Source organism: Neolamprologus brichardi, chromosome 11 (assembly GCF_056152115.1).
Source record: "Neolamprologus brichardi isolate AB-2024 chromosome 11, ASM5615211v1, whole genome shotgun sequence".
Classification (NCBI taxonomy): domain Eukaryota; kingdom Metazoa; phylum Chordata; class Actinopteri; order Cichliformes; family Cichlidae; genus Neolamprologus; species Neolamprologus brichardi.
Genome location: NC_142114.1, coordinates 4064203 through 4087655, shown reverse-complemented (window position 1 = coordinate 4087655; position 23453 = coordinate 4064203). Strand labels below are relative to the sequence as shown.

The window sequence follows — 23453 nt, the reverse complement described above, 5'->3', positions numbered from 1 at the left end:
ATCTTATTTCAACCGAACATAATTTCGTAGCGGACCGAAGCTCACGTTGGGGTCAACTATTTAGAGGATGCGCTAGTTGTTTAATCTAAAATGTCCAGTTTCTCCAGATCTGCACAGGTAATCTGAGACGCTGTACGCTGCATTAGTTCCACCTTATGTTTGTATTTTTTGTTATTTAATGGTTGCAGTTGCTGTTAGCTAGCGTCGCTAAACGGCACTGACAGTTATATGACGAAATTTTAACAGCTAGCTGTGAACGAGTGCACTGCCTCCAGTAGTTAGAGGCTTTCTAAAAAAATCGAAGGTCTTATGGTCCATTTACTATAACTCTAACCTCCAGTTAGTGAAATGTACCACTTAAAACGTCTAGTCTTTGACATAACGTCGTTTCTCATATGGTTTTAGCCTAGAGAGTTGCTATACTGCTATTTTGATGCTAGCTGTTTGAAACAGTTCTTCTACAGACTCTTAAGTTTTGGCTTAATATGAGATTTTATCCTCGCCACCATTTCTATCTTGCTTCTTACTTGGCTCTGTAGTAAGAAGTAAGAAATACTTTAAATAATTTAAACACATGATCTAGTGTTTAAAAAATGATCATGATCATGTGCCACCTGTATTTATCAGAAAATGCATTTCACCTGTTCTAAATGATTTATTGATCTATATTTTATCTCATCAAAGATGTCTGGTCATTTTGAACCAGAAAGAGTATTTCTGTAACCAGGTAGAAGCTGCTCAGTGACAAATGTTACAGATGTCTTGTTGTGACACCAGTTCTATAAATATATTTTAACTGGGAGAAAGGATTGGGTTGATTATAATGTAGACATTAAAAAATATATACAAACACTGGCAATCACTTTTTACCCTGAGGTTTACAAGATGGTAGTGAGACTTTGTTATGATGTATGGTTTTGATACTGAAAGTTTTGTTTGGAGTGACCAGGATAGATAAGATTAGAAATGAGGGACCGGTCATGTTAAATGTTTTGGAGAAAAAGATCAGAAGAAACCAGAAGACGTCCAGTACCTTTGTTTTCTCTCTTAGCAGCTGACTAATTGCTGAAAGGTTAGGATATTAAAATTACTACAAGGAAAAGTAAACATTTTGCCAACTATAGTTTGAAGGGGACAGTTTGGCATGTCCATTATTTTAAGCTGCCCATCTTTACAATTTTGGAGCTTGGAAAATTAACAGACCTTCTTTGGTTTCTGATGCTGTGATGGCTCAGCTTGTTAGCATATGTAATTTAAGTTTTTCTCCTTGACTTCGTTCAGCAATGGGCGACCTTTGCCCGTTCCTGGTTCCTGATTGATGCCAGGATGCAGCCGCCTGGAAAGATTGCAACTATGTGTTCTATTAGATTACAGGGGAAACACAAACCTATCTACCATGCTCTGAGTGAGTAGGAACTCCATCTCACACTCACCAGACAGTCATGAACAAATTCTCACTGTAACTCACTTTAACTGTTTCATTGTGTATATATGAAGTATTGTTTTTAAACCACAACAAACCCTTAGTTTAAGCATGTTGTGGTACAGCACTGCAGAGGTAAGAGCTGAAGCAGCACTTGAAGTAAAAAGGAGAACTTTATTTCTTACTGGCCTTCATCCCACCCATTGTTCTTCAGTGGTGTTAATTGCAGTCATCGTGCAAATGTACCCTTCATAAGGTTGGGGAAACCTGCAGTCAGCTGAGACTGAAGAAGTCACCTGGATGAGTGATGAAACATTTCTACCACTGAAAACACTCCATCCAGTTAAACAGGATCAATTTTTAGGATTTCCTCGTCTGGATTATGACAGAAACATCTACTTTTATATAGAACTGCCACATGGTGGCAGCAGAGGACAAGCTTTAAAAATGTTTTTCCCTTCCTTCTCAGTTATACTCTTTGGAATAACAATATGTTTTAGTAAAGCTAAGCCTTAGTCTCACAAGGAAGCTGCTGCTCTTAGTAGTGGCGCCATTAGTTGAGCAGCTATATGTGCTAGCCTTCCTCTCTTTAAAACAGAATAATGTGGCTTTTTAGCCTGAAAACAAACCTTTTGAACATCTTCACAGGTGACTGTGGTGACCATGTGGTGGTAATAAACAGCAAACACATAGCTTTCTCTGGGAACAAATGGGAACAGAAAGTCTACTCATCACACACGGGGTAAGTGTATAGTGCCATCTGTCATGACCTTTTAATTTCATGTTTCCAGGACAAAGTGAGGCCTACATAAGGCTTTTTTTAGTCTGCTGCCAACAGTGATGTAAATGAGTTTTTTTTGGGTGACTGAACAGCAGAAATACTCGTTTATGTCTGATTTGACGTCGTTGCTGTGTAAGCTCAGTCTGAAAAGTTAAATCAGAATCTTCGAGTTTCTTCCTGCAACATTTTTCTGGCAGTTGTATTAAAAGAAGCCATGAAATCCTCAGATTTAGAATAAAGTTTGTTTCATTGTTTCACGTCACAGTCCCTCCTCTTCTGACTTCGTCTGCATCCACACACGCCTCCTAATGAGAGCAGCAGCCACCGCTTCACAAACGTTATAATTAAAAATTACCTCTGGATTTTTAGTGAGCCTGCTGGCTTTCACATGAACATATAAATACTGCAGTAAATGTTGCCTTCAGCATGTGTATTTCTCTAAAATGGACAGCATGATGTTGGGCTAATTTGAAAAAATAATCCAAACTGGTAACTAAAAAAGCATCATCAGAGCAATAAATGCCAATTTCAGTTCATGAAATGAAAATTGGACTGGCAGAGATTTGTCATAATTTATTCATTTTCTTTTAAAGGTACCCTGGTGGATTCAAACAAGTCACAGCTGCTCAGCTCCATCATAAGGACCCAAAAGCTGTAAGTGCTGCTGGCTTCTGTTCTCCTCTTTGTGTTGTTTAGAGTGAATTTTAAACCTTAGCTCACACCAAGAATTTGATTATATTGTTGGTATGATTAATTAAACCACACAGAGATAAATGTGCCACATGCTCTGCAGTGGAGGTGCTTCCTGGTTTGACACTCATCCCTTTCCTTGTGTGTGCTGCTCATGCATATTAATATAAAATGCTGAGGAGTGGGATTAAGCAGCAGTGGATTTGTGCTGGTTGATGGAGGTGTTTTGATATTTTCTGAAACTCAGACCAAGAATGTCAGTTTAAGGATAATTCTTGGGATTTTGGTTGTGATGCATATTTATGATTTCAAGGCAATGAACTCTTCTGTGTAGAAGGAAGAGTAGAGCCCAGTTTGGCAGCTTTTTTACATAATATTTTACATGCATCCATGATTATTCCAGGCAAACTTACTGTGACCTGCGTTCTGTATTTAACAAATGATGCAAACTCCTGTGTTACTTAGCAGCGAGTCAAAAAACAGGAAAAACAACAGAACAGGAGCTGAAGGATAACTCTAGTGAGGGTCATCACTTCTTTTTATTGAATCAGTCCTGACACAAATGTGTACTCTGGTGTCACGTCATTATAATCAAAATGGGCACTGTAGTTGGTTGGTGCTGCAGGCTCCGGCTCCTCCAGTCTGCAAGATACTGAACCCCAAGTTACCCCCAATGCATCCGCTGGAGAGTCCATGTGTGACAGATAAAAGCTCTAAAGTATAAAAAGTGCGTGTGTGTGTGAGGCTCGTAGGAGAAAGAGCTACGAGTGCGCAAATAAAATAGAAAAGTGATATACAAGAATCAGCCCGTTTACCATTTACACACTGAAAATAAAAGATACATTCAGCTGCTCCCTTATTCATCTGGGACACTTACTAGAAAACCAGATGTGTATTATTCTGCACCACTACACAGTCCCTGAACACCTCAATACTTCTGGTTAGAGGTGATTAGAAAATAACAGCATCCAGCTGTTTTAGGAAGTTTTTTAACCCTTGAAAAAAATGTCTGTGAGCTGTTTTTGAAAAGAAATGATGAGAAAATGATGAATGAACTCGAGGCACACAGACGAGGTGAAGATATAAATGAATAAATATGAATATAAGGGAAAGAAAATCTCCACAGGTCCTCATTCAAACGTTACAAAAATGACAGAGACATCAGTGGGTGAAAAGAAGTGCACATAATCGTAGCTCAAGTACTTGCCTCACTATAGTCAGTCCCATATTTACAGCATTTTCTGTTTCATTAAATATTAAATCCTATAATTTTATATATAATATATATATATATAATTTTAAATATATAAAAGTGAGTTTTGCACGTTAAGGCCTCGCCTGAAGCTGTGTGAAGGATCCCCATGCCTCTGCAGTGGTGCACTCAGTGAGTCTGTTTTTTGCAGAAGTTGTGGGTTTGTAGACTTTTTTCCCATATGCAGCTAGTGTGCTAAAAGTACACCGTAAAATTGCTCCTGACATGCGGGAATGACTCGATGTAGGTGCATGACCTGCACTGGTCTCCAGTCTGAAGTGCACTAAACCAGAAGAGACATGCACTAAGCTGCTGGTTTCAGGCCAGTCAGCGACCACAGACGTGCATCCTGAAGGTGATTTAGTTGATGTGACATTTGAAGGGTTGGCGTGCGAAGAGGAAGAAATAGATTTGGACACATAAATGATTTGTCAGCACAGCGTCTGTCCAACATCTCTCTCAATCCAGTAACTTTATCCAAGTTGTGTAACCTGCTTCGCATTGAGGAACATTTTAGAAGAAAATATAAGAAAAACAGAACATTTGTTGCTATAAACACAGACTTTTGAAAATCTTTTTATTTGTATGTCAATATTTTCATTGTCCTTCTTCTCTCCAGATCGTAAGGTTAGCAGTTTACGGCATGCTGCCTCGGAACCTGCACCGGCGCACCATGATGCAGCGATTACACATCTTTCCTGAAGATGTAAGCCCTGTTTCACATCGTCTCACTAATGAAAGACAGTCAGGGTACATTAAGAGAATGAGTGCATGGCTGTGAGGTTAAGGTTTTTTACTTAAATCTGGTTGTTGTTGTCCTCTCAGAAGCGCCAGTCTTTCTCCCTTTTGTCTAAAGCTTTACTTATCAGCAGTTCTGGTCGGCAAGGTGGTGCAGTGGTTAGCACTGTTGGCTCACAGCAAGAATGTTTTAAGTTCAGCTCCACCATCTGGCTGGGGTCTTTCTGTGTGGCGTTTGCATGTTCTCCCCATGTCTACATGGGTTCTGTCCGGGTACTCCAGCTTCCTCCCACAGTCCAAACACATGCAGTTAGTGGGGTTAGGCTAATTAGTGATTCGAAATTGCCCATAGATGTGGATGTGAGTGTGAATGGTTGTCTGTCTCAATTTGTTAGCCCTGTGACAGACTAGCAACCTGTTCAGGGTGTACCCCGTTTCTTGCCCTATGACAAGGATAAGCGGTAGAGGATGGATGGATTATCAGCAGCTCTATATTTACGATGCGTCACCAAGAATATTTAGGAAACAGAGTTGTCTCGTGACTCAGTTCATCTCATGGATCTTTAAGGCCATTGTTTCGCTTTCTGCTGATGCCCTAAGAAGAACAAATCACAGAAAAGGGCGAGGACTCATGAAGATGAGCTCTTTTTAGACATGACATTTGTAACATCGCCGACTTCATCGCTGTGTTAAAGTCATTCAGACTTATTTTAGTTTGACTTAAATAATCATCAACTCTGGGGAAGTGTTTATGCTTTTGTAACTGCAGTTTTGTGTGTCACTTGGTGCTAAACTGCCTGCACTCATGGGAGAGCTTTTTTGGCTTTATTTAGACTAGTTTGCTTTAATTGTATTATTTTTTTTTATTATTCAATTTAACCACCTCAAGGTGCTTTATATCGGAAGAGAGACAATACAATAAGAGAGAAAATATCCCAACAATCTCCTACAAGCATGCACTTGGTGACCGTGGGAAGGAAAAACTCCCTTCTAACAAGAAGAAACCTCTGGCAGAGCCAGGCTCAGGGAGGGGGCCGCGACTACATTAGTGTAAATTCTTGCACCATGTTAAAGCTGATAGGTACATTTATTTGGGTCTGATGTGGTAACTTTACTGTTGCAGCTGTTACATAAAAGTAACTAGGGTTTCTGAAAGCATATGTAACTGGCCATTTGTTCAAGAGACCCTTAGGTGGTAGTGTACGCCAAAACAGTATAAAATGAGGAAATATTAAAGTTTACAGGGCGGCCAGTAAACACACCTCCAATGAATGCTAATATTGGGATTATGTAAATAGGGACGTGTAAATAAACGAGTGACTGTCGATGTCAGTGAAGTATTGTTTTCTACCCACTGTGGAAAATGACATCTTATTGGCTGCCGAAAGTCATTAAATGCAGCTGAGGCTGAATTTAAATAATGCATCCAATCGGTTATCAGAGTTGACAAACTGTCCCGTCTCAGTCGTTGATTTAAAGCGGAGCAGATGCGTCGTATCATCGCCGCAGTGAATTATGCCTCGCGTGCATTTTTGGCACTTGAGAGCATATTGATTGGTTTCAAATTACACTGGCTGGAGCCAGCGTCACACACCACAGCCTCTGAAATGAATTTAACATAAAAAGTGCTTGATGGGCTGTTAACTGACACGCGGGGTCCATCTAAATATCAGCGGATTGTAATTACTATCATGGTGGGAGTGCCATCACCAGGTATTTTGATTTGTAATCCTGTGAATGAATGTGTCCATATACAGAGGAACGACTGATTACCTGACTTTGGTCCTAACACCAGAATCTCAGTAGTACTTAGAGATGGCGTTTCTAAGCCTGGGCATTTCACAACAGTTTAGGCAGTGTTTCTTTTGAACATTTGGTGTCTTTTGATTATTTATTTTTCTTTTCCCCTGTGTTATTCCAAGCTTAAAACCTCCTCCAGGCCTTTGAATAAGGCACCGTTTGTAAACACACAGTCTCCTTATTTGTGTCACTTGCTTTAAATTCTTTCCTCTCTCCCATTTCCTCCCTTTTCTCTTTGAATTTTTGTGTCTTGGATCAAATGCCTTTAACGTTTCCTTCATCCACCTCTCTCCAGGAGCTGCCATATGACATTCAAGCCAACCTGACAGAGGAGCTGCCTCAGCCCAGAGAAATACCGAAGAAGCTCAGCGAGTACACTCAGGAGGAAATAGATGCCTTCCCCAGGCTGTGGACACCGTATGTAGAAGCGTAACTCTCAATTAATATCCAAAAAGAAGCCCAAACTCCCATCAGTGTTGATTTTGACAGCAAATTCTGATTTAGTCTTAGTCATAATTTAGGTATTTAAATGCTTTTAGTCAACTAAATAACATAAGATTACATCAGAGTAAATCTAAAGTTAATTCAGACGATTAAAAGAAAGTGTTTGTCGTATTTTTACCGGTGAGAGTTTCTCAGTGTCTTCTTTTCCTTTTCTACTCTGATCTTTCTGCCAAGTATTGAAATTTTCTCCCCGTTTCTCGTTTTCATGAGAAACAGGGAGGATGGGCGCTGGTTTTACCAGATCAAATGTGCCGGTCTAACCTTGCCGCACAAGATTACTTCTGATTGGATCACCTCCAAACTCGTCCCGCCTTTCTACACAACTTTAATTAGTTCTTATCATGCCATCTCTCCAAAATATTTTCATCTCGTCTTTATTCGGGATTAAAGTATCAGTACATTCATCACATTTCATCATAGTGTCGTCACATTTTCGTTAGGGGGAAAAAAAAGGTTGTTGATGAAAATTATTGGCCAATGAAATTATCACCGTTTCCCATTTTGCTGCATTTATACTGAAGAAATTGAAACATTCGTGGTGACGCGTCATACTCAATCAGTCTTGTGTTGATGAGGATGGGCCAGAAGGGGGTGATGTTGAACTGTGTACCATCTCACAGTCCCTCTCTCTGTGCCAGCCTACTCTGTAGTGCAAAGTTTTAAATTAAGCATTTAAAATGAGAAACAGACGACTTGTGAACTTGTGTGTGTGCCGGCACAATCTTCAGATATTTATAAGACGGGAAGGTTTCGACCCAGGTTTGCCTTCTTCTGCTTTGACGCAGTCCTGTAATGTTTTCACGGTCTTAATAAGCAACACGCACACAAATGGATCGAATTCAAATCTATGACAGCTCCTTTTTTTGTGGCCATTGTGACATGACAGTTTCTCCTCAAGCGGGAAAAAAAAGTGCAACATTTTTCATCGTAACTACAAACACATGTAGCTGCGGTGCGAATGATTGTCAGCCAACTTAGAGCTGTCATTATGTGACGCGACGCACAAAGAACTGAAGTGCTGAACCACTAAGGAGCTGGCTCCTGTGTGCACTACTACATGAAAATAGGAGTAGTTGTCCCCAAGCTGACTTTCTTTTTTTAAGTTGGCTTCATTGCGAGCTCAATCAAAAAGCTGTAAAAAAGTAGGACACTGTACATCGTAACGAGGAGCCAAACCTCAAAAACAGAGCAGGACGGTTCTCTCAGATGCACACTGGGAAAATCAGCTGTATTCCCTCACATCCTGAGCGCTTGGATACACAAGTTTTCTCTGAAGGATGTGTGAGAGAGCATCTGTTACTCGGCCTAATCATATTCATAGCTTTTCTGAGTCAAGTATTTTCTGGTTGGAGATTAGACTGGCATTGTGACCCGCGGTTTGCCAGCATGATAATATCGTGCCGTTCTCCCTGGCCTCAGCCGCAGTAAACATCGTTCTGACAGGTTAACGAAGAGCGTTCTCGCTTCACCTGCTCAGCAGTAGCCTTTGCATCCGTTCATTCATCAATCCATCCGTTCACCCGCGGCCCAGCTGCTTCTGAGTCAGGGTCACTGCTCTTCATCCACCGGACATGCTCAGCACCCAGGACCTCTGATGGTCTTTCTTGTACCCACTCTGAGATGCTTAATTCGAAAGCTTGGATTTTGTTTCTCCAGGTTGTTGTAAACATTTTAGACAGCAGCTAAATCAGGATTTAATAAATGTGTTGTTGTTATTGGCAAATCCAAACCCTGCTTTCCTGCCATCGTACTTTCTCTATGTAAAACTCCCATAAACACATGAATCTATTCCTGCAGCTAGGTTTCCTTTGTGGTTTTCAGATGCTGGATGCCTCTGTGATGTCCCACTTCAATAAATGTTAATGGGATTTTGTTAACAGGATTCGGTGCATGTTAACAATTACACTGAACAAAATGGCAAAATTCGTCATGTTCTGCATATTGCTTTTTATGTGGTGTGATCTTTTGGAGCAAAACTGTCATTGTTTTGTTGGAAATAATGCTGATGTTTTTTGTTTGCGGTGCTGCACACACCATTGATCTCCTGTGTCGACACAGAAATCTCAAACTCTCAGAATCAAAACCAAATCTGCTTCACAACAGTCAAATGAACAATTTAGCTCGTATGATCCTAACGTTTTGCACATTTGAACTAAACTAATATCAGTTTTTAGAATCAGTGTTTTCACCCCTGTATACAATTCAGCTTTTTTCCTACTTGAGTAGGAAAATATTAGTAAAGGTGTTACATGCAGGTTAAAGATGATTGTTTGAATTGAGTGTGTTGGAGCAGGGAACCACTGAAAAACCTCAAATGAGCATTCGAGTGATCAGAGTTTAGAAGCACTGCTTTAGTCTTATGTGGTCTAACTGTACTTTTCTGAGGCAGCAAACCAAAAATGCTAGTAAGTAAATGAAACCACCAAGTAGATGTATTCAAACAATACAGTTATTTAGGGGTACATGAGAATAGTGTCAGCATTTGTGGGGACTGTCTCATGCAGATTTGGTTCCTAAAAGGATAGCTCCACCCCCAGGTCGAAGGTCAGGCCCTCTTCTGCTCCTCGTCCTATTGAACAGTGATGGACGTGTTGTTAAATAGAAAAACGCATACATGAAATTTTTAAGGGACAGTGGTGCCACACAGGGCCAATAGTTTTATTTGTGTTCTCTGACATTAGTTTTCACTCTGTGTATGCCTTCTGCAGATATGTACAGCATGTCGGTGCTGCATTCACCACTGCTGTCAGAGTGTGTGCCTGTGCGAGGTGATAAATGAGCTACTTCTTATTGTTTACTGCTTCAATCTCCTCAGCCAATCAGTCTGTGTGCTGAGGCTGGTCGCTGTGTGGCCATCAAGGTCAAACTAATCCTGGTTTATTTAAGAGATAGGCCTCAGTCTAGTTAATATTCGCTCACACGCTGCCTCACTCATTTTACTGATCGTGTGTGTGTGTGTGTGTGTGTGTGTGTCAGGGGAGATGGGGTTAAGGTCATCCAGGGCGATTCAATCGTTACCCTTTATTAAACACACTGTTAATATTCTCTCAGAAAAACCTTGGAGCCCAGGCGAGAGATTATTATTGAATGTAAGCTCCCTGTCCACCCCTGTACAACACACACGCACACAGTCAACACACAAACAAGTGCTCAGACACAGAAAACCGACAGCATACGGGCGTAGCTGATAGCAGAGCTATTACATTTGATAACAACATTTTTTCTACTTCGTATCAAAACCAATACAGCACGCTCTGATAATATCTGTCTGCTGCAAACTCTGCTTGAAATTAAAGCGGAAAAACCGAAAACAACGACACAGTCTCTGTAGTCATTTTGAAAAAAGGGGCGGGGGAAAAAAAGAGATACGATCTGCCCACTCGCTCATATGTCCCATTCTATCCATGGTTTTCCTTGTAATCGGTCCATTCCCACCCTTCATACTAATGCGTTGTGTTGTATTTTTTCCACAGACCTGAAGACTACAAGATGAAATGAAGGCTGCCCAATGAGACCGAGAAAGGGAGGGGGGAAAAAAAAGTCTTATATCAACACAACACTGAAAGCAGCACCATCCTCTGCTATTGATTTGTGTAAATTTAGCCTGCAGTTTATGCCTGCAGAACTGGCATCAAAGCTCGACAGCACTTAACATAACATAGATGCCAAGAACATCAACATTATCCTACCAGGGGAACCTCTCTGTCGCTCCTGTCGGCTCCAGCGCGACCGCGGTGGGCCTGAATTATCCAATGACAGCTTGAGATTTCACCATGTGGCTCAGCTGTGAGAAAAATCAGATTCTGTGGGTTTTTCCTCTGATTACACACCATGAAATGATCCGATCTGCTCCATTAAAAGTGGCATCTGTTAGAGCTGATCCTGTCTTTAAAGGCTTGTGGATGCACAGTGAAACCAGTTAATGTGTTACTATATGAGAATCCCAAACTGTTAACTTGTTCACGGCTGCTTTTTTTTGGTTATTAAGTTTCCATCGATAAATCTGTTCCCCTTTTAAGTGAATTGTAAAAAGGCTAATAAACAGTTTAACGAACCTCTTCTTGTCGAATGTTGTTTTTACAAAAGTGTTGTAAACTCTGAGTTTTTGACCCTTTTGCGCTGTTAAACAAATGACCTAAGCCCATTCTTGTAGTCTCATTACAGATTTATTGGTTATAAAAGCAAACAAAATAGAAAATAAATAAGTCCATATTGTACCAAAGGGTGCGGTAGCGAGACACATTCCTTATTAAAGCTATTCACGGTCGACAGTTAAAATCCAGACCGGGACCAGCTCGTAGCAACACGTCTGCTGCTTGTTTTTCTGACTGCAGTGCAAGAGGGGTTCTTATTGATTTCACAGAGAGGCGAGAGGATTTTCTTTTTCTTCTTCTTTTTGTAATAATAACTGACTTCAGGTCTTATTCCAGAAAGAGGTCAGAGTTCAGCCAGTGAGCAAACAGCTTCCACAGTGAGCAGGCCCAAATTTGCATAAGAAAAAAAAGGGAACATAATGAACAAAACAATGTTCTTTAAATTCACAAAAGCCCCCCGAAATAAAATAAAATCCAGAACAGTAACGAGCGCCAATGTTCAAATTAAAAAGAAATTATCTTTTTTTTTTTTTAAAGTGTGCTTCTAAGTGTTCAGGGAAAGGAGTTTGATTGGTCTGGGTTTCATGTCCACTAAGAACACCACTTTTCAACAGTTGGTACAAAAACAAAGACAACCAGAGGAAACATGAGTCATCATTATAAAAAAGCAGCCTGCGCAAACGTTACCAGCTGAACTAAAACAACCCAGTTAGTTACAACCAAAACAAGAGGCGAGGGTTCCACTTCCATGCAGCTCCACACAAAAGTTGCTAAATCGGCTGTGAGATGGGAAGGAACAAGTCTCACCTTGACATTATCAAATGGGCGTTGCTAAACATAGATCAGGCACTTTTCGGACCTCCCTTTTACAGAGATATGGTACAAGAGTCCACAGAGCTATTTACAATGTTTCACCTGATGGGGGTGGGGCTGGGGGATCCCACCGGGGACACGGGAGGGAAGGGACGGAAGTTCTCGCCACAGTTTCAGGTGTTTTATATGCATGTCTCAGCTCTTTGCTTTTGTGGGAACATCTGTGTTGTGTCCTTATCTTGAGGACTTTAATTCGTCTTTCATCTAAAGTCCTCCATCCTCGCTCTCCTCCATTACGTCGACATCCCGCAAAAACCTCCCGGCGACGCCCGGTGACCTCAGCTCCACGTCTTCGGAGTAGGTGGGGCTTAAGTGGTAACCGTAGTTGATGTGTGCCAGCTGAGAAGGCTGTTGAGGGTAGTACTGAGGGGGATAACCACGATAATAGGGGTCCTCCTCCTCCTCCTCCTCCTCCTCACCCCCTCCTCGGTTGTCGTAAGCCTCTGCAGCAGGATGGTGTGGCTGATTGTAGGGAGGACTGTAGGGCTGGTAGGCGCCATGAGGCAAAGCTTGAACTGGGGTGGTGGGAATATTTAGGATCAGTCGGAGTGTTTCTGCATCAGCACAGCGAACACAAAGCCAGTACTACAGGAGAGTGTGGCGCGAGGTTAAGGCCAACACAAGAGTATGGTATGAAAGAAGCAGAGCGGGAAAGTGAGGCATGCACAGATTCAGAAATAGCTTCACAGCAGGTTAAAATCATTTCAACCAGTCAACAATTCTTACTTCTTTGATGGTGAAATGACTTCTCTGCAGAAGCAGATTCAGGACCCAGGACAGAGTCCAAAAGATTGGTTTAATAAGGAAGTAGTTTAATGGAACTGAAGACGGATCTAATCTCTGCCCCAATATCGCCCAGATGTGATTATTTTTCCAGGAATGAAAATGATCACATTATATCAGGCGTAAAAACTGAGATTTTCTGTCCATCTTGCAGAAACTGAGATGCACTAATAGCTGGGATGTTCAGTAATGAAAGCAGCCAGTCAGCATCAAAGCAATCCATCACTATTTAGCTGATTTGTCTGGCTTTTGAAAGATGAGATTAGCTTTTATGAGATCTGAGTTTAAAGCAGGGCGAAGCAAAGGCTGCGGCAGCAAAGCTTTGCATACACGAGTATCTGTCGACAGGTGGTCCTGTTGACGACGAGCGGTGGCTGTTTTTTGTGGAAAAGTGAGTCAAATTGCTCGTATTTTTCCTTCGACACGGGAAAATAACTAGTTTAATGAAGCAGTTCTTATCAAAATATTTTACTCACGGGTGCATGAAGTCTGAAAATCTGGTGTGTTTGTCTAAAAACTTGCACCAAACGACGGCGTAACGATTTCTAAAATGAGAAAACCACCTTGCTTTTAAACTGATGTGCCTTTAAAAAAACCTAAAGAACAAAAATCTTAGAAATAGCTAAAAAAAACAAAACAAAACAAAACAAAACAGAAGGTCTCCAGAGAAGAAAAATGTGATAATCGCTGCTGCAGGGACTACAGTTTCAAAAGTGTCAGGACTTATCCATCCCAGGAAATATGGCAGCCTTTAGGGAATAACAGGCATTTCTTCAGTATCTAGTCTTTTCTTTTTAAAAGAGGACGCAGGAGGAGGTGAGCACAGGTGGAGGAGAGGAGCATGGTTCAAGAATGCTCCTCAGTAGTCATTCCTATAGTCCTGTTGAACTTCAGAACGAGAGATGCAGGGAGGAGAGAAGAGGGAGGAGAGGGAAGGAAAAAAAGAACCAGAGAGAAGATGTTACTTCATATCAGAAAGAAAACCCAGTGAACCAAAAGAGTTAAACCTCATAAACGACACCGACTGCGCTTCCTCAGCCGCTTCGATGTGGCTTTTGAGGTGGAAAAAAATATCAGTGTTGTAATCTATGTTTCTTCTTAGGAGAAACAAAAAGCACAAACTGAGAAATTAGTTCAAATAAACACTGTGACATTTTTATAAAGTGTTTGGAGAATGTTTAGAAAATGTGTCAGATCTTTATTTTACCTTTCTGCATGTTCGAAAGTGCAAATAAAGATTTCTAACACGGAAAACAGACGACAAGGAAAACACGCCTTATGAGTCAGCCTGACTGAGATCTTAGGAAGACATCTGTTGAAGTTAAATACAACAGCTGCAGTCACATTCAAAAATGTACATTCAGGCAAATTCAGAAAAAATAGCTCTAAAAGAATGAGACCTATGAAGCTTGTGCCAGTTTTTCTGATGCATCACCATTTATATCTACATAAAACATATATTATTTTTCTTACAAGATCAATATAAACAAACAGTTTAAATTGATCTTGAGCATAACATATAGTGTGAAACACTTAACACTGCTCTGTCTAAAAGTAACAACATCCTGTCTTACACCATCTCAAAGCTCAAAGGGCCCATAAACCAATGTGTATTTTCTAAAGGCTATGCGCCAGATTATTTTGGCAAACAGCACCCCAGTGAAGTGTGTATGTTTGAAGACAGCTGGACTGCCTTTTATACCATCTTAATGTTTAGCTAAGCAGCTTTTGGTTTAGTTGTAGGCAAAAAAGTATTGGGCCACACCTCTTAATGACTTGCCAAAGGTGTAGGAAATCAAGCACCTAACCATGCAATCTTCCTTTACAAACATTTGTGAAAGCATGGGTCGTTCTGAAGAGCTCACTGGATTTGAGCGTGGAACTGTGCTGCAGTAAGTTTCTTCCCATCAGCTTTAAGTGCGCTTATTGCAAATTGCAAGGGTTTATCAATCATAGCAACTCAGCCACATAGTTACAGATCACGTAAAGTCACACAGTGTGTAAAAGTCTCAGACGCTCTGCTGACTCAATAACTTTGGAGACTTTGAAAAACCTCCCTTTGAATTAACATCAGCACAGAAAGTGTGCACTGTGAGTTTACATGGCCGAGCAGCTCCTGTAGGCGTAACGTGAAGGTGGCCCAGTACTTTTATCCATATCCAAGATTTTAACAACTTAGGAATGTGTCAATCAATTAGTCCAAACTAAAGTTAATAATTTACATATATCCTTTGATGTAATATTTTATACTTTTTCCATATATTTAGATTGGTAATGGCTGACATTTGATGGTTAAAAACCTCATATATCATCTTGAAGCCGTGACACTGATCCTTGTGTAATGCAGTAACTGAGCCATGATATGTTAACTACACTATTCAGGTTGACAAATACAAACGTAGGAATAAATTCTACTTGTCACAAAGACATAGTTTGAGGCTGCATTTTATTTGCTTTAAAATTAAAAGAAACTTTTTTAAGTGGTCAGGGAGGCTGTGTTTAATCTGTGCACATTTGGGACTAGCACTGAGGATTCATAAAGTCATAAAGTACAAAAAGACACCATTCAGACTGGAATCCATCACTATACAATAAATCTGGTTTGATGGATGAAGTAATGTCTCATCTATCAGCTACTTTTAGACGATGATACATCATCAGGGCAACTTGTCAGAGTCTGTTAGACGTGTAATGTCCAAGCTCAGATGGCCCAAGACCATGTAAAGCCCTGCAATGGCCTCATCGGTATGAATATTCAAAGACGTGTGTGCAACTGCATATTTTATTAGATCTAAATACAGATGAATAGCTTTGGCCTTCTAACGTCTTAATCCATCGGTGTGGACATGAATGTATAAACTTCACAGTGGAGCAGCCATAAAAGTCGGGTAGCTCTCAAATTCTCCGAACACTTTTACAAGACCAATCACTGTGCCAGAAACAGCTGTCACTGTGAAAACAATATTTGAGTGTTTTACACATATAAAAGATGCTTTATAAGGGCGTATAAAGACCAAACAGGCCTGGTTTTGTTTAAGCTGCTTCGAGCAGCAAGTTAGCAAACATAAAAATAAACCAAATTGCTCAGAATAAAAGTAATATCGCTCGAATACAGAAGGACAAATCAGGGCAAGTCTGGATAAACAGCAGTGAAGAATGTTTTGGTAAGGTCTGGATATTTCATGTTTTGACTCTGGTCACAAAAATATTCCAGTCGAGATGTTATTTCGATTCCTGGTGGCAGCTCCTCACCTACTGCGCACACTTTTTATGAATGTGCTTTTGTATTCATTTGTCTGCAGCACACGTTCTGCTCGGTTATGCCCCCCATATGAAGCTATTAAAAACACATAACTAAACCTAAAGAGAAATCAGTTGATCCTTTTGTGTGGATAAGACAACATTGTAGTTGGATTCTTGCTGATAATTTGAACCTAAAATCTAATGTGGAATATTAGCTTTTCCATACTGGAGGAAAATTAGGGCAACTGCACCGATGCTTTTGTTTCCAGGCACCTCTCTTTCTTTTTCATTGCCTTGATTTGATAAAGACTTATTACAGAAAAGCAAAGCACGCACAAATATGTGGATCACCTCGTTCTCTGTTTTTGTAATGCAGCTTTGTTCCAACCAGTCATTAAATATCTGAGAGTGGCATCTCAATGATGGGGATTGAATTTGCTGCTTTAAAGCAGCTGACAGGTTACGACAGCTAATGATTACACTGAAAACAGGAATACTGAATGTAAATTGAGGTTCATCAAAGTGACATTTTTCATTTGTGCGATAACAATTATTTTGGGAATTATGAATTACTTTTTTACACCTCTTTAAATTAGCATTAAAAACAAGTACAGCATAGTAACACTCCCTGTAGAAACCTGTAAGTACTACTACTTCCATGTGGGAACCAGTATTGCCAATGTAACTGCAATCGTGAGTCATAATTTTAAGTTATACTTTGTTAATTGCATTCATCATATTTTCAAAGAAAATCAGTCTAACTGACAATTAATAAATATATCAGTTAAGCATTTTTGTATTTACGATTTTCACCAGAATTTAGCTGAAAAACAAATCACGAGTAACAAGATGTTGGATATTGGGATTACTTCCGCTCCTTTTGAAGTCTGCAGGAAAACATCTTTCTGACATGACTTCTGTAAACACTTTCCTGATGATTTTATAGGTTCAGTCAATCATCTTTGCTGATGTTGAATAAAATGTGAAGTCTGCTTTGTAAATCTTGGTCATACTATGATTCAATATTGAGGTTTATCTGTCAATCACAAGTCAGTAGCCAGTGAGTGTGCGGTCAGATCCATCCCTCCTCATCACGTCTGCTTTTTTGTAACTAAGAAATAAATGTGTGACATCACGGTAGCAACATGCATCTTTCATTCTGTTTATAACTGTGATACAACTAATCTCATGTTACCTTAGTAAGAACTCAACTACTTATGTTTTGTGTGTCTGAAAAAACCAAAACATTTGGCCGATATATTGGATTTTTAAATTGACAAATATTGGTATCAGTCCTAAAAATCCAATATCGGTCAGGTTTTATGTACCTCTGCCAAATCCTACACCCTTTATTTAAAATTGTACCAAATCATGAAGGTGAATGATATTTACCTCCCACGTTGTATCCCAAACAGGAGTTTGCATCACAGTATCCAGGCTGGCCAGCTGGTCCTGTGGTACCTGGATTCCCGGGCCTCCCCGGTGTCCCTGGGTTACCAGGTCGACCAGGTGGGCCCTGGCTACCTGTCCGCCCTTCACCTGGCAAACCTGAAGATTAAGGAAAGTTTTCTGGTTAAAAAAACAACAAAAACTCCCAAAATCCATGTGTTTGTTTGACATTTAGTAAAACGATTCTCAGCACGTGATGCTGGGTGTGAAGGAATAACGGGAAAACCACACAATTAACAATGGCAGCCTGTGTACAACCTGTCACTGTTCCATCGCCTCTTCAATGGCTTTTAAATCCTGTTTTAAATCCTCTATTAGCTGGAAAAACATGATCTGAGGGCAGCAAGTATTTGTTTGTCACTTGTGGATAAGAAAGGTGATGGTGAATGTCACGAGGGCAGGAGCAGGAATAACACAGTTCTTCGCTCATGCTGAGCCAGAGGCATCTGTTTTCTGTTTTCACAGGAGAAACTGCCCCACCAGGACTCACTTCAGCAGTCACAGAAATATGAAATCAATATTTGGATGGATTCTTTTGCCAGGGGCTAAAATTATCACCCCACAAATATTTCAGAAAAGTACAATGGATGAGGACAGAGCCCCCCATCCCCACACCTCCCCTCAGCAGCCTCATCTTAGAAGAGACTTCCTTTTTCAAAATCTGAAGTTTGGGCTTCCTTTTTTTAAGTTATCTGATCACAGCAAAGTTTTGTCAGCTTGTTCTAGAAGTATTGATCGCAGTAAACAGAAAATCCCAGCACTGACATATTTTCATAACACGAGCCTCAAATTCCACAAAGCGTACCGGGAAATCAATACAGAGAATTATATTCATGGTCCAAAATGCCTGCTTGCTTTCCTCAGACAGCGATTCAACAGAGAGTAAAGTAAATCCAAAGCAGATTAAGTCTCTGTGCCATTTAATTCCATTGTTTCAATATTTGAAGCCGCTGTGGTTTATTCAGTGGAAACACAATGAATATCTCCCATACAGTAGCTCCAGCTGAAAACACCAATAAGAAATGTTCAGGAGCAGAAAGATGCCAAATGATCAGATTTAGAAGCAGCTACAGCGCCTTGATGTGTAGCTTGGAGAACGCTGGAGAGAGAGTGTTGAATATTCCCGGGCTCGTCTCTTACCAAGAGGTCCGGGTGGTCCTCGAGGCCCCTGAGTCCCAACCCCTGGAGTCCCCCTTTCTCCCTTCTCTCCTGGCAGACCTGGAAACCAACAAAGATATGCACATTTAAAGATAAATTCACATCTTACATCTGTCCTCTTGGGTGCCTGCACAGATTAAGGGTTTATAAGCTTTATATGCAGTAGGGAAGGCACAGGTGGAGTAAATGGTGAACCTGATGGTGAACCAACATGTTTCTCAAAGGGCAGGGAAACATCCTAATACTTTTTTACCGGTTTGCTGTAAAATATTACAATTACAATTATATAATGGACAGCGACATAATGTTTGGACTCTCAGCTTTTATTTGAGGGTATCCACGTTCAAATTGGATGAAGGGTTTAGGAATTTCAGCTCCTTAATAAGTTCCAACCTCTTTGTAAAGGGACTAAAAGTAATTGACTCAAAGTCTCTTTCATGGGCAGCTGTGGGCTTTGTTATGTCATCAGTTAAGCAGATGAAAGGCCTGGAGTTGATTGGAGGTGTGGTGCTTGCATTTGGAAGATTTTGCTGTGAACAGACAACATGTAGTCAAAGGAGGTCTCCATGCAGGTAAAAAATGAGCTGCGAAAATAGAAAAAAAAACATCAGAGAAATTGCCACAATAGTATGAATGGCAAAATTTACAGTTTGGTACATCCCGAGAAGGAAAGAAAGTTCTGGTGAACTGAGCAAGCAAAGAGACCTAGACGTCCATGGAAGACAACAGTGGTGGATGTTCGCAGAATCTTTTTCATGTTTAAGAGAAACCCCTTCACAACAGCCAACCAAGCGAACAACACTACAGGAGGTAGGAGTATTGATATCCAAGTCTACCATAAAGAGAAGACTGCATGAAAGTAAATACAGAGGGTTCACTGCAAGGTGTAAGTCACTCATAAATCTCAGCAAAAAAGGGGTAGATTGTGGAAAAAGAGAGTGGTGGAAAAACATTCTTGTACAGATGAAACCAAGATCAGCCTCCAACAGAATGATGGAAAGAAAAAAGTATGTTGAAGGTGTGGAACAGCTCATGATCCAAAGCATATCACATCATCTGTACAACATGGCAGAGGCAGTGCGATGGCTTGAACATGCACGGCTGCCAGTGGTACTTGGAAACCCGTGTTTACTGATAATGTGTCACAGGTGTTCAGATACACACTGTCTGCTCAAATTCAGCTAAATGCAGTCAAACTGATTGGACAGCGTTTCGTAATACAGATGAACAATGACCCAAAACATACTGTCAAGTCAACGCAGGAGTTTATTAAAGCTAAAGTGGGATATTCTCGAATGGCCAAGTCAGTCACCTGATCTTAAGCCAGTTCAGTTTGCATTTCACTTGCTGAAGACTAAACTTCGGACAGAAAGGCCCACAAACAAACAGCAACTGAAAGCCACTGCAGTAAAGGCCTGGCAGAGCATCAAGGAGGAAACCCAGCATCTGGTGATGTCTCTGAGTTCAAGACTTCAGGCTGTTATTGCCAGCAAAGGGTTTTCACCCAAGTATAAGAAACGAACATTTTATTTAGTTATTTAATTTGACCAATTACTTCTGAGCCGCTGAAACGAAGGGATTGTGTTTAAAAAATGATTTAGCTCATCTCATTTTTATGCAATCTTTTTGTTCAGCCTGCTGAATCAAAGCTGAACATCTGAAAGACTTCAACTGAGTTATTTAATTTATTATTTTTATTATTTATATATATAAGATATTTTTATTTTTTCCTGATTAAAAATGCCAAATAAAAACATTTTTATGAGTTTTTAATGCACTTTATCTGCATTTTAATTGTCTTCATTATGTCTTCGACCGTGGCTCAAGAGTTGGGAGTTCGCCTTGTAATCGGAAGGTTGCCGGTTCGAGCCCCGGGTTGGACAGTCTCGGTCGTTGTGTCCTTGGGCAAGACACTTCACCTACTGGTGTTGGCCAGAAGGGCCGATGGCGCAATATGGCAGCCTCGCTTCTGTCAGTCTGCCCCAGGGCAGCTGTCGCCAAATAAAAACGTTTTTAATGCACTTTATCTGCATTTTAATTGTCTTCATGCCTTTTGGCAAATGAACCAGATTATTGACGTTCTGACAGGTTTATTTGTTTTTTAAGTCTAACGATGGCCAATCTATTTGAGCCTTACTTACAATATCAAATACAAATTCAACAGTGAATTAATGTCATATATGTCTGCTCAGTTTTTCATGAAATAACAAAGGAACGAGCCTCTCCAGGCCATGAATCCACTCCTCACTCAGCTGTCCAATTACTTTAGATTGTCTAAAAATGAGGTACAGTGTATAAAAAACATTCCAAATAATAATTCCCATCTTGGTTGTTTGGCTTAAAATCCACCACGGTGGAAGCAAAAATACAAAAATGCTGTCTTTCTCCAACAAATTATTAGCCTAACTGTAGTTTTAAGCATTCATTTGTTGTAGTCGTTCTTCCAAAACGTCCCAAACCTAAAGGTGTCTACAGACTGTAACATGAGTTCATTGCACCTTCACAAGTGTTAAGTCTGAACACTATTACCAAACAATGTATAATATGACCCAACCTCTTACTTTTGTTTGTTTGTTCAGATGAGTAGGTCTTACATTTACTGTCTCTATCAGTAGTTAAACTTCTTAGTAATTGTCCAATACTTGCTCTTCCAACGTTGTATTGTATGAATATTTTCATAGAAAATTTGCTAAATGAATTATGCTTCTGTGATCAGCCCAATAAAATGTATGATAAACCCAACGTCTGCTCTGCGCAGCTGTTCGAATGACCTAATGGAATATTTTTTGTACACTCAAATATTAAAGAACCACATAAAACTAATGTGCAGATTTTCTGCCGTGCTGCTTTTACGGCCGCCTTAATCAATCGCATCAATAAAAAGGAAGTAAGCACCACGAGGCTGGAAAACATTTTACATTACCTCAAATAAAAATGCGTTTTCTACTACGGTGGATTCATTATGACTGTAACTTGATGATTGCAACTGCATTGTCTCACTGTCTGTCAATTTTACTGAAAAATATTCTAATGTTGAGCCCGATTCTGGTAGCCCTGCACTCACCATCTGTTCATATGAAAGCCATACATCTTAGAATGGATGCTTACTCTGGTTTCAGCTCAGTCTATAAAACAGTAAATTAGTGTGTTTGTAGTGGACCAGTGGCTACAGATCATAAATGTCATTAGGGAGACTCAAAGACCTGAACCTTGACACTTCCTGACACAAGTTCAAGTGCTCTGAGTTTTCCAAAGCCTTCTCCGGGTGAGTGTGTGGGTGTGTGTGTGTGCGCAGGCTCATTCAGCATGTGGTTCTTCAGTGTGGGTTGCGTGTTTTCGTGATGAGAATGGAGCCTCATAAAGGCTGTTTCTCCTCTGAGGGCTCGTGGCAGGGGAATGACCTCATGGATATTAGAGTTACTGTCTTCTGGCCTGGACTGAACCTCACAGGAGCGCTGATGCTGACTGTGAGTTTGTCTGGAACCTACACAGACCACAAAATACAGCAAACAAGCAGGCGGGTTTGAGAATTTCTTGCTTTTTTTCCTCTCCCCGAATCCTTCCTTTTTCTCACTGATAATTAGTGACATGGAAACTCGACATGGAGCTTTTGGGGGGTTTACAGCAACTTTTCAAAATTCATCATTTGTAATGTATAATTCACAGAGATGATGGGTTTCTGTCTGGACACTGACAATGTACAGCTGAAATAATGAGCACAGCAGAACCAGACAGGTTCATCTGATGGTACTCATAGTCAGAAAATTGGTACTTTTTTTACCCAGAGTGCAACTCACACTAGGGGCTCTACTTTCTCACTCCATATATGCAGTTTTTATTTCATGTGTATCTCACAGCTAATATTCCTATTATTTCTCTTAAAGATGTTAAATTACTCCAAAGGCTTGTGACTGTATTTTTCTTTGTCTTGCTAAATATTACACACAAACACATGCCTAATAAATACTCAAGTTTCTGTCTTTTTGATGCTGTTAAATGTGGGATGTTGGCACAACGGTTAGTGAAAGAGTGACAATGGACTCCTCAGTCATAGCAGTGATAAGGGAAAGAAATGACCGATGTGTGCCTGTGCCTGTTGTCTAATGTCAACAAACTCGGATTTTAGCTATGAGCACAGCTTTATGTCTCACCCCTCTCGCCTGGTTGCCCGTTCTGGCCGTTAGTACCGGGAAAGCCTGGCCTCCCGGGTGGACCTTGCTCTCCCTGAGGACCAGGGGGGCCTCTCCTACCCGGCTCTCCCGGTGGTCCAGGCACTGTTCGGACTGACACCGCTGGCTGCATGGGGATCTGGTTCAGGAAGGAGTTGTAACGCGACAAGTGGCCTGAAATAGATGGTGGAGATTGAATGATTTGAAAACACCCAGATTTAACTTTTGACATTTATGTATTTTTTGTTATTTAAAAAAAAAATCAGAAGTAATGAAGCATGCTCGTGTTAATCTGTAAAAAATCTAGATTACTCACTCTGGATGAGCTGTTCACACACTTGACGTGCAATAGCTCGCACAGCCGCCTGGGACTGCACATCCCCCTGGAAGAACAAACACAGAGCTCGTAGGATCTGACTTTACACAACCACACGGACATAAACTTCCAGACCAGACGTTGATAAAGTGGTGGGCGGGTGTTTTTTTATGGGTGTTT

At 40.6% G+C, this 23453-nt stretch overlaps 2 protein-coding genes across 3 annotated transcripts in view; one reads left to right on the top strand and one right to left on the bottom strand.

Moving 5' to 3' along the window:
• mrpl13 (mitochondrial ribosomal protein L13) lies at positions 1 to 11242 on the top strand. The gene is made up of 7 exons (XM_006795889.3): positions 1 to 117; positions 1282 to 1405; positions 2072 to 2165; positions 2798 to 2858; positions 4766 to 4852; positions 6980 to 7101; positions 10662 to 11242. The coding sequence occupies exons 1-7, from the start codon at positions 91 to 93 to the stop codon at positions 10684 to 10686; spliced, it is 540 nt and encodes a 179-aa protein (XP_006795952.2). The 5' UTR covers positions 1 to 90; the 3' UTR covers positions 10687 to 11242.
• Positions 11243 to 11346: 104 nt separating this feature from the next.
• col14a1a (collagen, type XIV, alpha 1a) overlaps positions 11347 to 23453 on the bottom strand; it is a 153100-nt gene continuing 140993 nt past the window's right edge. The window contains exons 44-48 of one of the 2 annotated variants that reach the window (XM_087847997.1): positions 23274 to 23340; positions 22940 to 23131; positions 18771 to 18848; positions 17574 to 17729; positions 11347 to 12670 (exon numbers count right to left, since the gene is read on the bottom strand). In XM_087847997.1, the coding sequence (XP_087704123.1) occupies positions 12360 to 12670; positions 17574 to 17729; positions 18771 to 18848; positions 22940 to 23131; positions 23274 to 23340 (804 nt within the window). In that variant the 3' untranslated portion in view covers positions 11347 to 12359. Of the gene's footprint in view, positions 13827 to 17573; positions 17730 to 18770; positions 18849 to 22939; positions 23132 to 23273; positions 23341 to 23453 lie in introns of both variants that reach the window. The other variant, XM_087847996.1, reaches the window with a different exon arrangement.

What these genes read in the sequence shown, in the direction of transcription:
- mrpl13 (XM_006795889.3), top strand. Translation starts at nt 91, where the DNA reads ATGTCCAGTTTCTCCAGATCTGCACAG. An exon ending in GTTTCTCCAGATCTGCACAG is followed by an intron (nt 118 to 1,281) that starts GTAATCTGAGAC and finishes GACTTCGTTCAG; the next exon opens with CAATGGGCGACCTTTGCCCG. An exon ending in TTCCCCAGGCTGTGGACACC is followed by an intron (nt 7,102 to 10,661) that starts GTATGTAGAAGC and finishes TTTTTTCCACAG; the next exon opens with ACCTGAAGACTACAAGATGA.